This window comes from Lytechinus variegatus, chromosome 1 (genome assembly GCF_018143015.1).
Source record: "Lytechinus variegatus isolate NC3 chromosome 1, Lvar_3.0, whole genome shotgun sequence".
NCBI classification, from domain to species: Eukaryota; Metazoa; Echinodermata; class Echinoidea; order Temnopleuroida; family Toxopneustidae; genus Lytechinus; species Lytechinus variegatus.
In genome coordinates, this window is record NC_054740.1 from 34022566 (window position 1) to 34037172 (window position 14607).

Here is a 14607-nt window from a genome sequence, read left to right on the forward strand (position 1 = left end):
AATGCATCAAGGCGAGGATAACCCTTATGGGAGGAACCCTAAGGATAGCTGGCATAGCTTGTACAAGTAGTATAACATTGATGAAAGGCTCGTAAGGTGGGTTGAAAAGTCAGAATATGATCTTGCTTTTGAAAATTAGCACTCTTTATAGTGTACATGAAAAGAGAATGCAGACTATGTCTGGTAGATGGTTCATAGAATGTTTATTAAGTTACAAATGAGGGCATACCTCTTACAAACAACTGATGTATTTACTAAGAATTACATGTATAAACAAATTCTGACTAATCTCAATACATGTAATCTAATTTAAATTACAAAGATGCACAGTGTAAGTTTAATTATGTAGATCTAGACATGGATTAACTTAATATTTTCATTCAAAGGCTGAATATATTTTTATAACACCTTTCTCTCAAAATGAATGCTCACTGCCATTCAACCAGCACATGTGCACATTTGTATGAGCATAATCCATCCATTTTCAAATTTGTTTTTGTAGTTTGGACTTTGATTTGAACTGATTATTGTAGCCTTTAATTTCATGACCTCATCTTGCTAACATGTAATTAGGGTATGCAGAAAAGACATTGATTATTCATGGCCCTTGACTTTACACTGAACCTCCCACTCAGCCTGAATTGCTGAATGAATTAACAATCGAATCACTGACACTGCGTTCACACATGTGACACATTGTACTTTGTAGTTTAAAAGCAGTGTCTCCAGGTCTTTGCATGCAACGGGAATGATTTCCAATGTTACATTCTACACGTTTGTCTGGACAGATGAAAAGGCAATCTTAAGAAATTTGCAACCAACAAGTCACTAGAAAAGTGTTACACAAAACTGAAATTCATAATTTGCAACTAATACTGGAACTCAATAAAAACATTATTGAACAGACCCCCCCCCCCCCCTTGTATATTAGTTTAATACATGTACATGTATATGTTTGCATTCAACTGACAATTTTACATCATGGAGTAAAACATGTTTTTCAAAGGATTTAAGGTTAAACTTGCATTCAAGCATATTTTTGTGACTTGTTTAAATATAATTCTTTCAAAACTCAGCATGCATCACCAGGTACATGTACATAGCAATTATTAAATCATTGGCGTTCATATCAACTGTCATATCAATTTTGGTTATTTTTAAAATAGATTTTGATATTTTTGCAGAAAATGAAAGTACTTAAGTCCTATTCTATTCATGCCTAAATTTCTAGGCAGCAAATTATTGTAGGGTTTCTGAGATATGTGGGAATTTTCACGGCAATGCCATACAAATTGTTGATAGAAATTTGCGCAAACCCCATGAAAAAGGGTACTGTATATATATCGCCAATATGGTATTTTTGTACAGAAAAAATCTAAACCACTCAAACTGAAATTAAAAGCACGTACAGTTTACAATATTTTCTCTGATCCTTGGTTTTTTAAAAAAAATACAGATACCAATTTCAAGCAATTGTCTTGGTCTTTCCAACCATGTATTTTACTAGCAATGAATATGTTGTAAGGCTGGGGAACTAAGAGTGAAAATTATAGTAAACTTTGAAGTCGATTTTCTCTGAAATAGGTTTGCACCGTTGTATGTGTGATACGACGGTGCGGATGACCACCAACGAAATGTTTCCTACATGTACATGGGGGGGGTCTATGCCCGACTACATACATGTACATATGCTTTTCAAAAGTTAGTAACTTGCAGGGAAATGTTGTACTAACTACTGAGACACACTGTCGGTAGTATGTACAGGAAACCTCTGAATTAAGGGGGATCCAGAGTCTAAATCCTGACTCACAAGCAGGCTTTCATTTCAACCATTGCCTCAAGCTCAGACTCAAATAATACTTTCCTCTCTCTCTCTTTACAAGTGACGTGTGAAAATTTTACTTCAAAGAATGGAACTTAATATTCTATGGAAACCAAACATGTTTTGTACTGCATGTACATATAAATTTCTTTTTTTTTCCTTTAAAAAGTATATATTTGGAAATACAACTTCTTTAAAAGGGTGGAAAGTGTTAATTATGACATACAAATGTAGTATGGGAGGAAGACTATCAACGTAATGAAATTCATTCCAAGCCAGCATGTCATACATGTAGTTGGGATCTCTTGCTCATATGAAGAAAATCAATTACGGTACCAGAAAATAACCTTTTTATTCAAAATCACAAACTTTCTTTTGTTATCAATCAAGTCAGCTATTAATAATCAAGTTCCCATATGGAATCTACTTTGCATGCATGCATATCAGGTTGTTCTAAATAACTGAGGTATGTTTGTAAAAAAAAATGAACAAAGTGTATGAATTAAAATATGTTGATTATCAATTGGTATTTTTTATAGAATGAAGAAAATAATTATAAAATAATGTACAGTCCTTTTTAGTGTTGTTTATCTGTACACTGTATATACATAAATGTAACTAATGAGTAAACTTGTTCCAATTATTACAGAGCAATATGACTAGACCCACAAAAGTGCAAAACTGTGTACGGTAGATGTAAATTTAAATGAAACCTTCTTCATAGTCATATTGCAGTAACAAGACAAATTCCTCTAATGAAACTATCACTTTCATGATTATAGCCAGACAAATCATGAATATTTGGCTTCCATTAGTTCTGCATATTATAGATAATTGCCACTGACACAATGACAATCATACTACATGTAAATAGAGCATAACATACTCTATTATAATAGATTGTTTCTTTTGAAGTTCAACCAACAATGAGACTGAATACTTTACCTGACTTCGAGCAGCATGACCTTGCGTCCTCGACTTCTCGCCAAAACTGACTACTGTACTGTTGAGGGAAAGAAAAATATAGAAGAAAGAATAACAAAGAAGCCTTCTTCGTAATAATACATGTACAATGTAGTAGAGATAAAATATGCACTTAAAAGTAGGTCACGAGAATTCCAAACATTAGCACACTGTCATGACCACTTTGCATTTGGGCCTATAGCAGAAACAGTTGTGTTTTCAAACTCAGAATATTCAGATTCATTTATTTCACTCTTTAAAATACACAAAAATACATAAATACATGAATTCTTATAATAAAAAATCAAATATGTATCAAGTTCAGCTTATGATAAATCAGAATTTTGAACCACCGTGAGACAGGATTCCTTTTGAATAGAGAAAAATCAATCAAAAATTTGATATGATAAAGTCCAGAGGCATACAGCCTGGGGTTTGTGATGAGAACTCTGAATCTATTAATACATGGAAGTTATGAGCCAAGTCTACTGTGCTCTGAATATACTGCACAATGTATACTGGTGTACTTAAACTTGAAGGCAAGATGGTAATAAAAATAGCACAAACCGTCTGATGAGGGACTACCCAGAGGGGAAGAGATCATAGACCCCATGACATGGGTCTCCTAGTAAACCCCAGGAGAGATAGAATGCGACCCTAAGCATACAAGAGGTATTCCTGGCATGTCAATGATACAGCATACAATTACAAGCACACACACACACTCCCACACACATACCCACAGACAGAAAAACAAACAAACAGACAAGTGTATCAAGGGTAAATTATGCAGTTCCATTAGGATGTTATATTTCCCTTGTTCTTTTTAATTAGCAAGGACAAGAAGAATTCTTCACTCATCACGATCTTTCGACTCCCAGCAACTCAGCAGGTCTACTTCTATGTATAAATGTTGTGTACAAATACAATACAAGAAAATACCTGATCAATTTAGACTTACATGTTTAAAATTTGGGGGAAATTAATACATGTACAATATGTACATGTATCTCTCATCAATCAACTGAAATTTAAAAAAACAGTTCACCCTAACAAACAGTACATGTAGATTTAAATGAAAGGAGAAAAATCCAAAAACAACACTGAAAATTTCATCAAAATCAGATGTAAAATGAGAAAGTTATGACATTCTAAGACTTCAGTTGATAAAAAAAAGTTACATACAGTACATGTACTGTATGATGGGGGGACCTAATACTACGCACTTTGTTTTCAAACAATAAAAACTGTCCCAATTTTAATATCTCAACAAATTATATTTCACTAATTTGTGGCAAACATTCTAAAGATCATTAGCAAAGTAGAAAATATCACAAAACTCACTAATACGAAAATCCCGTCGTGTTTTTCGAACACCTCTTGATTTCGCCGCCCGATGTAGAAGGGGTCCTAAAGCTACGCACTCGATTTATCATGCAAAAAATAGTATTTCCTGTGCCTCAATTTCTAAAATATATTCAAATTATTATAGGATAAAATAAAATTAAAGCGAATATAACTCCAAACTTCCTAACAGTTGTTGGTTTTCTCTGCATTTAGAGATTTACTGCAGCCTCTGTAGAAAAAAATTAATAGGAATTGTTCATCACTCTGCAGTCACAGTTCCACACACAGAGTGCGCATTTGCCATTGAAAACTGCATGTGCGATGAGTGGTGCGTAGCTTTAGGACCCGCGCAGCTTTAGGACCCCCTACCATACATGTATGCATCATTATATGTATGCATCATTATCGGTATGCAAATGAGGGGACTGTGCAGTGATGACATCACATCACCCACTCACTACATGTATTTCTTTTGAATTGTAATATTGCATTAAATTATATAATATTGACTAGCCTTGACGGGAACATCAAATATATTGCCAGCAAATGAATCATATTGGCCCGAGTCTTTAGACGAGGGCAATATGGGTCATTTAAGGGCAATATATTTGATGTTCCCTGAAAGAGCTAGTCAATATTTTTATTATCATCCAAATCAGATATCTAGAGCAAAAATCATGATAATGGGGATATTTCTTTTAAAAATAGAGTTCTATTGTGTCATGTTAATATCGGTCTACATGTAGGCTCTGCACTTTACTTTACCATTATGACGTACTTGCAAGCGCTCGGATCCAGCGTTGTCTTTATTATGACGTATTTGTTGGTTGCGCGGAGCCGCGGATCCTTATGAAGCGTACATGTATCTCTTTATACGCATCCTAAAATGCCCGGATGTGAGACCAGGGAAAATACAAAGGTATATTTTGTGTCGTCTCTACATGCAAAGTAAATATGCGCATTGAGACCTAGGAAAATACAAACAATATACCTACCCTTCCCGATATTCAGAAAATGTAGGGCAATACGGTTTTGTAAATGACCAGCTCAGATGTCTGATACGGGTGATAATATGAAATATATCTTAGTTTTCTTCTCATAATGTGAAACAAAGATTGATTTCTGCCTGAATATGTGGAATTACCATTGTTTTAACATTTTGAGGTTTTAATAGTCAAGTTGGCCATTAGTGTCAAATCTGTAAATATTGAAATATCGCATAATAAAAAAAAGTGAGTGATGGACATCATCATTGTCGAAACTCCTGAGAGACTCCTACTATCCATAGTCTACATGTACAACTCACAAATTTGTGATTCCAAGATTTTCATCATCAAGCAAGAAAAAAAATCATCCAGCTTGTGAGTTGCATATTGAACAGAGCGGATGGTTACTATTTTTCTTGTTTTATCATGAAGACGATCTTGTTTTACAGATGAAATATAGAATTAATGAACAGTATTAAAGTGATAACAGATTTTGGAACAAAGATGGCAGAGCTCCTTAAAGGACAAGGCCACCCCAACAAAAAGTTGATTTGAAAAAAAACAAGCATATAACACTGAAAATTTCATCAAAATCGGATGTAAAATATATTTCAAAGTTTTGCTTAATGTTTGTATGCAAATGAGGCCGGATCCACTCGCTCGCTACATGTATTTTATTAAATACATATATACATGTACATATGTATATGAAATATTCAAATTTTCTCCCAGTTGTCCTGTGAAACAAAGTTTTATTCCTCCCTGAACATGTGGTATTACCATTGTTTTAACATTTCGGTTCTGACAAGTTGGTCCTTTTTGTCAAATCTGTAAAAATATAAATAATTAAACAACGAAAAACAAAAGAAATACATGTATTAATGACTCTCATTTGCATGTCACTGATTTGTGCATCAGCTGTTTTGTGACAAAAATGCTATACTTTAAATTTTCATTACTTCCTTATTTTACATCCAATTTTGATGAAATTTTCAGAGTTATGATTGTTTGATTTTCTCTGTTGATTAAAATCAACACTTTTCTAGGCGGACTTGAACCTTTCAAGAATTTTACTTGGGTCTATTCTAGGCCCAAGCTGCTCAACTTTAATAGCCTTGAAATAAAGGCGAGAAATAGTCTGTAGCATCTAGACTCAAAGTATCTACATACAGTAGGTTGGCTACAGGCTAGTCATGGCAAGTATTCTTTTCTTTCAATGTAAATTAATTGATTTCATGTACAGTACATACATACATGTAGATACACCAGGGTCTTACAAAGAGATACGATTGATCTGATCAATTGCAAATATGGACGGCCAGCAACGTCAACATCTATTTTGCGTGTTTGTTCAAAATATCTTCTAGCTATGATGTATATTCATGCATTCATTGTTTTCATGAAAATTCACTTTACTTGTCTTTGCCTACAAGGGACATTGTGCAAGTTTTTCATAGAAAAAATTATGACATTAATGGATTTCCATTCTCTTCGTAAGACGGGGCCCAAGGCTCTGTTACACAAACACTAGCAGTTATTTGCTAAATGAAATTGCCTTTCAAGATCATCATCGCAGCATGTGCATTTTCCTCAATAGATGACTAAGAAGAAGAAATCAATCAGAATTGTTCATTCATCAAAGTACAAGTCCACCCCAACAAAAAGTTGATTTAATAAACAGGGATAAATCCAACAAGCATAACACTGAAACATCAATATCAGATACATGTACATTTTTAAGTTTTGCTTAATTTTGCAAAGAGCTACATGCACATCCTGGTCATTATGCAAATAAAGAGACCTACGACATCATCCACTTACAATTTCTTTTGTATTTCATTATGAAATATTCAAATTTTCTCATTTCAAGTGAAACAAAGATTCTATGAAAAAAAATCCTCCCTCAAAATGTAAAATTAAAATTATTTGAATATTATACACCTATCAATGATAGATAATTGTGGTCTGCATGGCCATGCATGGTCTTGTTTTGTCTTGGGTTACAATTGTAAGTCGGCATATGCAAACTTGCTGTACTCCGCCAACTGTGTGTGAGATCACCAAGTACTGTAAAAGTGGAAATTTTCGCATATTTCGCGGCAAGATCGGTGAGCGTGAATTAAAAAAACATGCGAATTTATGAGCATCTATTTTAACGCAAGTTTTGAACCGCGGTTCAATTGCATGTATCGTTTTGGCAAAGAGATTGCATAATTTGATCCAAAGAGGGCGGCATTTACGCAAGCAAGTTTGAGCCCCAATTTCATATGCATCGCGAGAATTTTATCCAAAGCACTGCGATCATTTTTTTAACAGTCGCAGATCGGTATTCAAATTATGATTTTTGGGGTGAAATATTAATTGCTTTTGCTGTTTGATTGGTGAGTGTTTAGATCTGTTTAGTATTTGAGAAGACGTTGGGTCGATCGCCCATATTTGTTGATTGATCCCATGCACTTTTAATAGCCATAATCCCCTCGGTCCTTAGCCGGTGCTCGGCCGTCCATACAAGGCTAGCAGCCCGACAGGGCCTCCGTTTTGCCTTCCCTGATGTCCACCCCGCAAAGAAAAGTTGCACTAGATGTCACAAAAGCTCATGATAAGATCAAAACAATGCTGAATAATGCTGCCCTAGAGCTAGAATTATGATCAGAAAATACAATTTTGTTGCTGAAATTTTCATTAAAACCATTCACAGATGGGCAAGAAGTGACTTTGTGATTATGGAGGAGTGTGCAGCGCGAATTTAAAAACCCACGAATATGTTTTGAAGCTGCCAAGCGCGAAAAATTAATCCCGCGAAAATAACAGCATTTACAGTAAGCAGGTCACTTACTAGGTTTTTGAGTGAGTTTGGATTTGAAAGAGTCCAATGAGTTTAGCAATGTTTTGTCCATGTTTAACTCGTTCTAATCTTTGGTAGTTCGAGGGAAGAAGCTGTATTTATGAGCATCCCTTTTGACTACAAAATGCCGGAGCTTGATACTATTTCCTCTAGTCTGCCGGGTGATTTGCTGGATGAAGTTTTTGGGGTTGATGGCAACACGACCTTTGATTATTTGGAACATTAGGCAAAGTCTCCTATGTTTCCGCCTGTCTTCCAACAAGTCCCATTCTAAGGCCCGTAAAATGGTTATGACGCTGCTGGTTCATCTGTAGTTCCCCAAACAAAAACAAAAAGCTGCCTTTCTCTGAATGGCTTCTATCTTCTGCGAAGTTCTCTGTATTTTTCTTGTAATAGGGATCCCATGCAGGGGAGGCGTAGGATTGGTCTCACCGTTTGGTAGGAAAGTTTTATTTCCTTGGGACCAGACCAAAAGTTCCGGCGCTAATGCAGTTTCGCACCGGCTGGTTACCAGCATACCTCATCACAAATATTTGTTCCCAAATGTCATGACAAGTCTCTCAGTCACATTTCGATGTCAATATATCCACCACTTTTCAAAATATCGTGATCGGGAATGGCCTTTATTTCGGCTTCGATCTCAACGTCGTTGATCGACACGGCGTAGACATCGCTTCGCGGATCGCTTGGATTCACCGTGCATGCACGGTAATGTTGATATGAACTGAAGTTAGCAACCAAATCATGCGAACATAGATTCGCATGCGGCATGCTGGCAGTTTGTTCGCCACATTTTCGCATGATTAGGTTGCTAACTTCAGTTCATATCAACATTACGGTGAATGCACGGTGAATCCAAGCGATCCGCGAAGCAATGTCTACTCCGTGTCGATCAACGACGTTGAGATCGAAGCCGAAATACAGCCATTCCCGATCACGATATTTTGATAAGTGGTGGATATATTGAGTCGACATCAAAATGTGACTGAGAGACTTGTCATGACATTTGGGAACAAGTATTGGTGATTAGGTGTGCTAGTAATCGACCGGTGCGAAACTGCATTAGCGCCAAGTTCCTTCTCAGGAAACAGAGTACTCTGGTCTGATAATATCATCTTCGCATTTTATCAAAAATTCATGGTTATAAATTTACCAATTCAAAAATATCCCTTCCGCAATCGCAAGTACATGAAGTATCGCCGCGATGTCTGACGGCGCGGCCAGGCATTGTGGAAGCAATGCTTTTTAATCAGTGGCTTTTGCGCAACAGCCATACATATGAAAAATTCTGAGTAAATACTAGTATGCATGATCAGGCTTCATCAGTTTCTATATTATCTGTCAAAAATGACATGATCTCAACTGACACTATTTTTTAAATTTTTTTAATGAAGATCATTATCATTTTTGAGGTGAAGTTCATCATACACAAAGTGAAAATTGTCAGGCCAGTATGGCAGTAAGACCAGTATTTCATGCAAACAACATTTTCTTTAAATTACAAAACATGTAAATGTCAAAACAGTTACTCACGGAGTAAGCCTGTCGCTGTACTCATTAGCGATGGTCTCAATCCCTCCTCCCCTCGCTACGGCGATATACGACGAGAGGTTTCCGACATCGAACCCTACCACCGACATTTCCGACCTTCTTTGTCTTTCTTTCCTCGTATTAAACAGTGTCTCTACCCTTTTTGTCAGCCCTGAAATTGTTCTACGTGCAATTTCCAATGGTCAGAAATGATATCATCCGATTTATTCACTTTCGTAAGCAGAACAGGAGGATAGTTTCTTCCACTTTGCTCATTCAAAATATCAAATTTGGAACCAGCGAGCGCTGTTTAAATACCACATGCCTATATCGAATGTGCAGAATGTACGGGGAGTATCCAGAAAGTTCGGATTGATGTGCCGCGCCGGTATTGAGTGTACACGTGAGAGATCGCCGAGACTGCGGTGGTGCTTTACTACGGTACCATACGTTACCACAAAAATTAAATCAAACTCATTGAATGATAACAAATGTGTGAATAGATCTACTGACCTAGTATGGATCCGGATCCGTGCATTGCTGTGTTTTATATAGTTTGTAATAAATGGACTAAATCATCAGTCATTATCGTATGTAGTTATGTATTCATTATAATTAAGGTCAGTAAGAAAAAAAATAATGTCATTTTCATCAAGAAGAACTATCTCAGATTGGTTTTGTATCTTAGGTCTATAGACCTATAAATTAATATAAATCGCAATGAAGAATGTGAATAATAATTATGGTGTTGAACTGGAGTGAGAGGAGAGAAATAATAAAAATAAGAAAAGGGAGAACAAAAATAAAGGAAGGAAAAGAAAAGAAAAGAAGAGGGGGAGGAGGACGAGGAAGAAGAAGAAGAAGAAGGAGGAGGAGGAGGAGAAAAAAGAAGAATATTTTTTTAAATATAATTTTCAGTCTCATGGTCGTCACTGAATGCTTCTAGTAGCAGTAATACATCAGCTGTATATAGCAAATTATGCATATTAATGATAGATAAAAATTACGAATGCAAAATAATACACTAAACATACTGTAAATCAGATGAAGGTGCACAAAGCTGGCAACCCTGATATTTATATTGTCTGTAACAAGAGATGGCGCTCAACTACTCGTTTGACGGCTTCGTTCACAATCATGATGCGAAATGATATACCACCGGTAAGAAGTGGCAATATATATAGCAATAGGTTTTAAAACTCATTGGTTCACTGATTAATCATTTTTTAACGTTTTTTTCAAATGTCATTACTATTCAGTCACACTTTTTTTTTTTGGGGGGGGGGTATGATTATATTGGACACGGGGTCATATATTGATAATTTTCATTTTGTGCACAGCATGGGTGTCGATCGGTGTTCATAAGGGGGGGGGGGGGGTGAGGGATGACCATGGTCATGAGCAGAAGTTTTTTCCAGGGATAAGACACGTAAAAGAACAAACTCAAAATCGAGGGAGCTAATTAATCTAGCTTGCCATTTGGATGCTTTTTAATTTTCTAAAATGAAATAAATGGATTTCGTGCACACTTTAAATTTTGTGCAAATTTTTCAGTAAAAAATATTTACATTTGGGGTAGTAACTGCCCGGCTCTGCCTCTTCCATCGGTACATGGCCATGGGATGGCTGACCTAACTTTTGTTCTCTGTGAGGGATCTTTTTTTTTTGGGGGGGGCAATTGCGTAATGCGAGACATGACATAAAGACAAATTATTTTTTTTAATGTGAGCGAGCAAATTTTTTTACCTTTTAAAACAAAAATCTAATTTTGTAATAGATTTTGGCATATTAAAAAATGTATATCAAAGTAATCCTATTCTTCCATGGTCCCCAATCTCCACATCTTCACGCTGGGTAGTGTGGGTGGGGGGTCCTAAAGACTAAAGTTTGAAAGTTTGAAGTACAAGTTAGTTGTATTTCTATTTGATTTCTTTCTTCTATTACTATCATTATCATTGTTATCGATATTATTAGTAGTAGTTGTAAGTTATGATCATACTTGTCATATGATTCATTATATTGAAATATGATGTTCGACTTTGAATTATTGTTGGGATGATAACAAAAGCCATCCCCCTGAAATATTGGATCGAATTGCTTTTGTTTTTTTTTAAATAGGCGAATTTCAACTGTTGCATATTTATTTTTCATCCATACAGCTTAAATTAATCCTTTGCGTTTTGTTCTTGTTGAACTTACCCCCCCCCCCTCCTCTCTCCCTCTCTCCTTCTCTTTCTCTCTCCCTCTTCTATTTACTTAATGATATGGGGTGAAGGACTCATGTCACAGAAAAATCGGCCGGCCCAACTCAATTTTTTGTTTTGAATAAAATTTTATTTTGTTCCTCTTTCAAATCAATAACAATTCATATAAATAAAGTTTCTTTGCATGTGTACAACAAATAAACAAAGAAATAGATATATATATATCAATGTCAATGAGATTACAAATATTTTAAGTGGTTACAAATGAAATTAATCTGCCAAATTTTTCTATGACAATGTGAAACTATAAGGGAAAAAACCCATATCAATCGACAAAATAAAGAAAAAAAACATACTTTGTAAAAGATTACTTTTTTTCCCTGAATAGAAAATTCAATTATTGGACAAGAAATATAAGAAAGATTAAAAAAAGATTATTTTAACGGTTAATAAGAGGAAGGTTATTATCCTAAAACGTCCCTACACACTCACCTTTCCCCCATGCCCCTCCCCCCTCATCTCTCTCCCCAGACACCCACACATGCAAGCTCACTTCAAAACTCACAACCACCCACAGCTCACCCCCAACACAATATCTTAAAGTGGTCTAGCGCCATCTTTTGTCTAAATCATTATAATTTTAATTAAACATAGGTCCATGATTATAACGCACAACATATCAGAGATCTGAATTTGCCCAGCTGTAAAAGAAAAGGAAAAAGATCAAATGAAGTTTTACTTTGTTTGAATTTAACACAAGTTATGATGAACTAAGTGCTTCGTCGTACCCATATCTAATGATACACACATATCTTTTTCATCATAACTTTTCCTCAGAATACAATGTAAAACGGTTATTGTTTGATCACGTTAATCTGCTAATAAGTTATTTAAACTTTCGAACAATTGGAATTTTAATGGCTTGTTCAATATAGTTGTTACGGTGACGGGTTTAATTATCGTGCTTAAAATTTCAAAGCGTTTATACAGTGAAATCATATAGCTCCATGGTGATAGTTAAGTAAAGATTAATTTTTTTTTTTTTTTCTTTCAATAGCATTTATTTAATCATCTGTATATACATTTCACATTTACATCAAAATACATTAAACATAATCAAATAATACATACGGAAGACGATACAGAGATTTACCAGTACAGTTTTTGTTCATTTCTAGCCTTCTCCGCAATTCTGATTTAAATAAAAACGTTAGATTTGATGGTCTATTGTCTACTTTCCTGTAATTACGTAACAAAATTGATTTATATACAGTCCAAAAGGCTATATTAATGATATCATCTAATTCTTTGTGCTCGTTATTTTTTATCAAAAGATCGACATCGATAACAACGTGTTTATTGAAGACTTTTTTGATCAACCAAATTATATAAGACCAAAAATTTTGATTCAATTTACAAGTAATCAAAGCGTGTGTTATGTCTTCTTCTACATGGCAACTATTACAATAAGCATCTTCGCTTATGCGCCATTTACATAAATTTCTTTTCACAGGCAATATATTATACAGTATTTTGAAATTAAATGATCTAAGTTTGTTTTCTTTTACTGTTAACAAGTTTCTCTCGAAACAAATATTCCAGTCTATACTCATTTTCGAAATATTTTCCCAAAAGAAACAACAACGTGAATTTGACCCTTCAAGACGTATAATATAATTGTAAAAGTATCTTGAAGGTACATGGTCCAGACATTTTACTGAGTTACCTATTTTTAGTCTGGGTATATCAAGATGCGCAGATTTTTGTAGGTTCTTAATAAAAGATTTTGAGAGCCAAATTTTTGGTATAGCTTGCCTCAATTTTGAATAATAAAAAATGACAGATCTTTTACTATTCTTAAATTTCAACATTGATGAAATTTCGGATACATCTTTAAAGCCTCCATCAACATTCAAAATGTCTTCCAAGTATATTATTCCGCTATTGTACCATTCCTTGAAAAATAGTGGTGATTTATTAAAAACAATATAATGATTGAACCATAAAATATTTTCAACCTTATGTTCTTTTCTGAATAATATTTCTTTATCAATCAGACTCCAAGCCCGAATTATTTCAACATAAAATGGAGGTATTTTCTTATCAAACAATGGGATAACGTTATGAACCCGAAGGTCGCTATTCAAGATTAGATTAAGAGTTCCAAAACGCTCAAACCAATAATTTCCAAGTGTTTTCCACATAGAATTTACCTCATTTGTTAACCTTCCTAACCACCTTAATCTGAAACTGACTACTTTCTTTTCTACATCAACCATTTTCAAACCACCTTGTGAGTAATCTTTGATAACATCACATCTTCTAACCTTTTCCATTCGTGAGTTCCAAAGAAATTTGAAAAACATTCTATTTAGTTTCTTGATAATTATTGATGGAACAGAGTTAAACATAAGCAAATGGACTACTTGGCTGAGTGCCAGGCATTTCACAATCGTCACTCTACCGTATAATGTCAAGTTTCTTTTACGCCAATTATCTAGAAGACGTTGCATTTTCTCTAACTTATTTTCCCAATCTGCACTGTTAGCAATTTGCTCATTATTAAAGATAAAAAAGCCCAAATATTTTACCGGGTTTTCTGCCCATGTCAGGTCAAGGTCTTGTATTACCCATCGATTCTTTTCCTTACCTATCCATAAGAGTGCAGTTTTTTCTTTGTTAATTTTAGGACCGGCTACACTACCAAAATCTTCCAATTCAGTTAGAATAATTTCTAATGAGCTATCATCTCCAACAAAAAAGGTAGTATCATCTGCATACTGTAATACCTTTAACTCAAAGTGACCATTGATTTCATCAAAACAAACACCTCTTATAGTATCATTTTTGCGTATTTTGTTTGCAAAGAATTCAGCTGCAATCACAAACAGAAGTGCCGAAAGAGGACAG

General features: G+C 34.9%; 1 protein-coding gene across 1 annotated transcript in view; it reads right to left on the bottom strand.

The window, feature by feature from the left end:
* The window catches only part of LOC121412113 (97 kDa heat shock protein), a 28981-nt gene extending 19096 nt beyond the window's left edge, over window positions 1–9885 (bottom strand). Inside the window, exons 1-2 of the mRNA XM_041605022.1 lie at window positions 9497–9885; window positions 2768–2825 (exon numbers count right to left, since the gene is read on the bottom strand). Coding sequence (XP_041460956.1) covers window positions 2768–2825; window positions 9497–9603 — 165 coding nt within the window. The 5' untranslated portion in view covers window positions 9604–9885. The remainder of the gene's footprint in view (window positions 1–2767; window positions 2826–9496) is intronic.
* Window positions 9886–14607: the final 4722 nt, after the last annotated feature.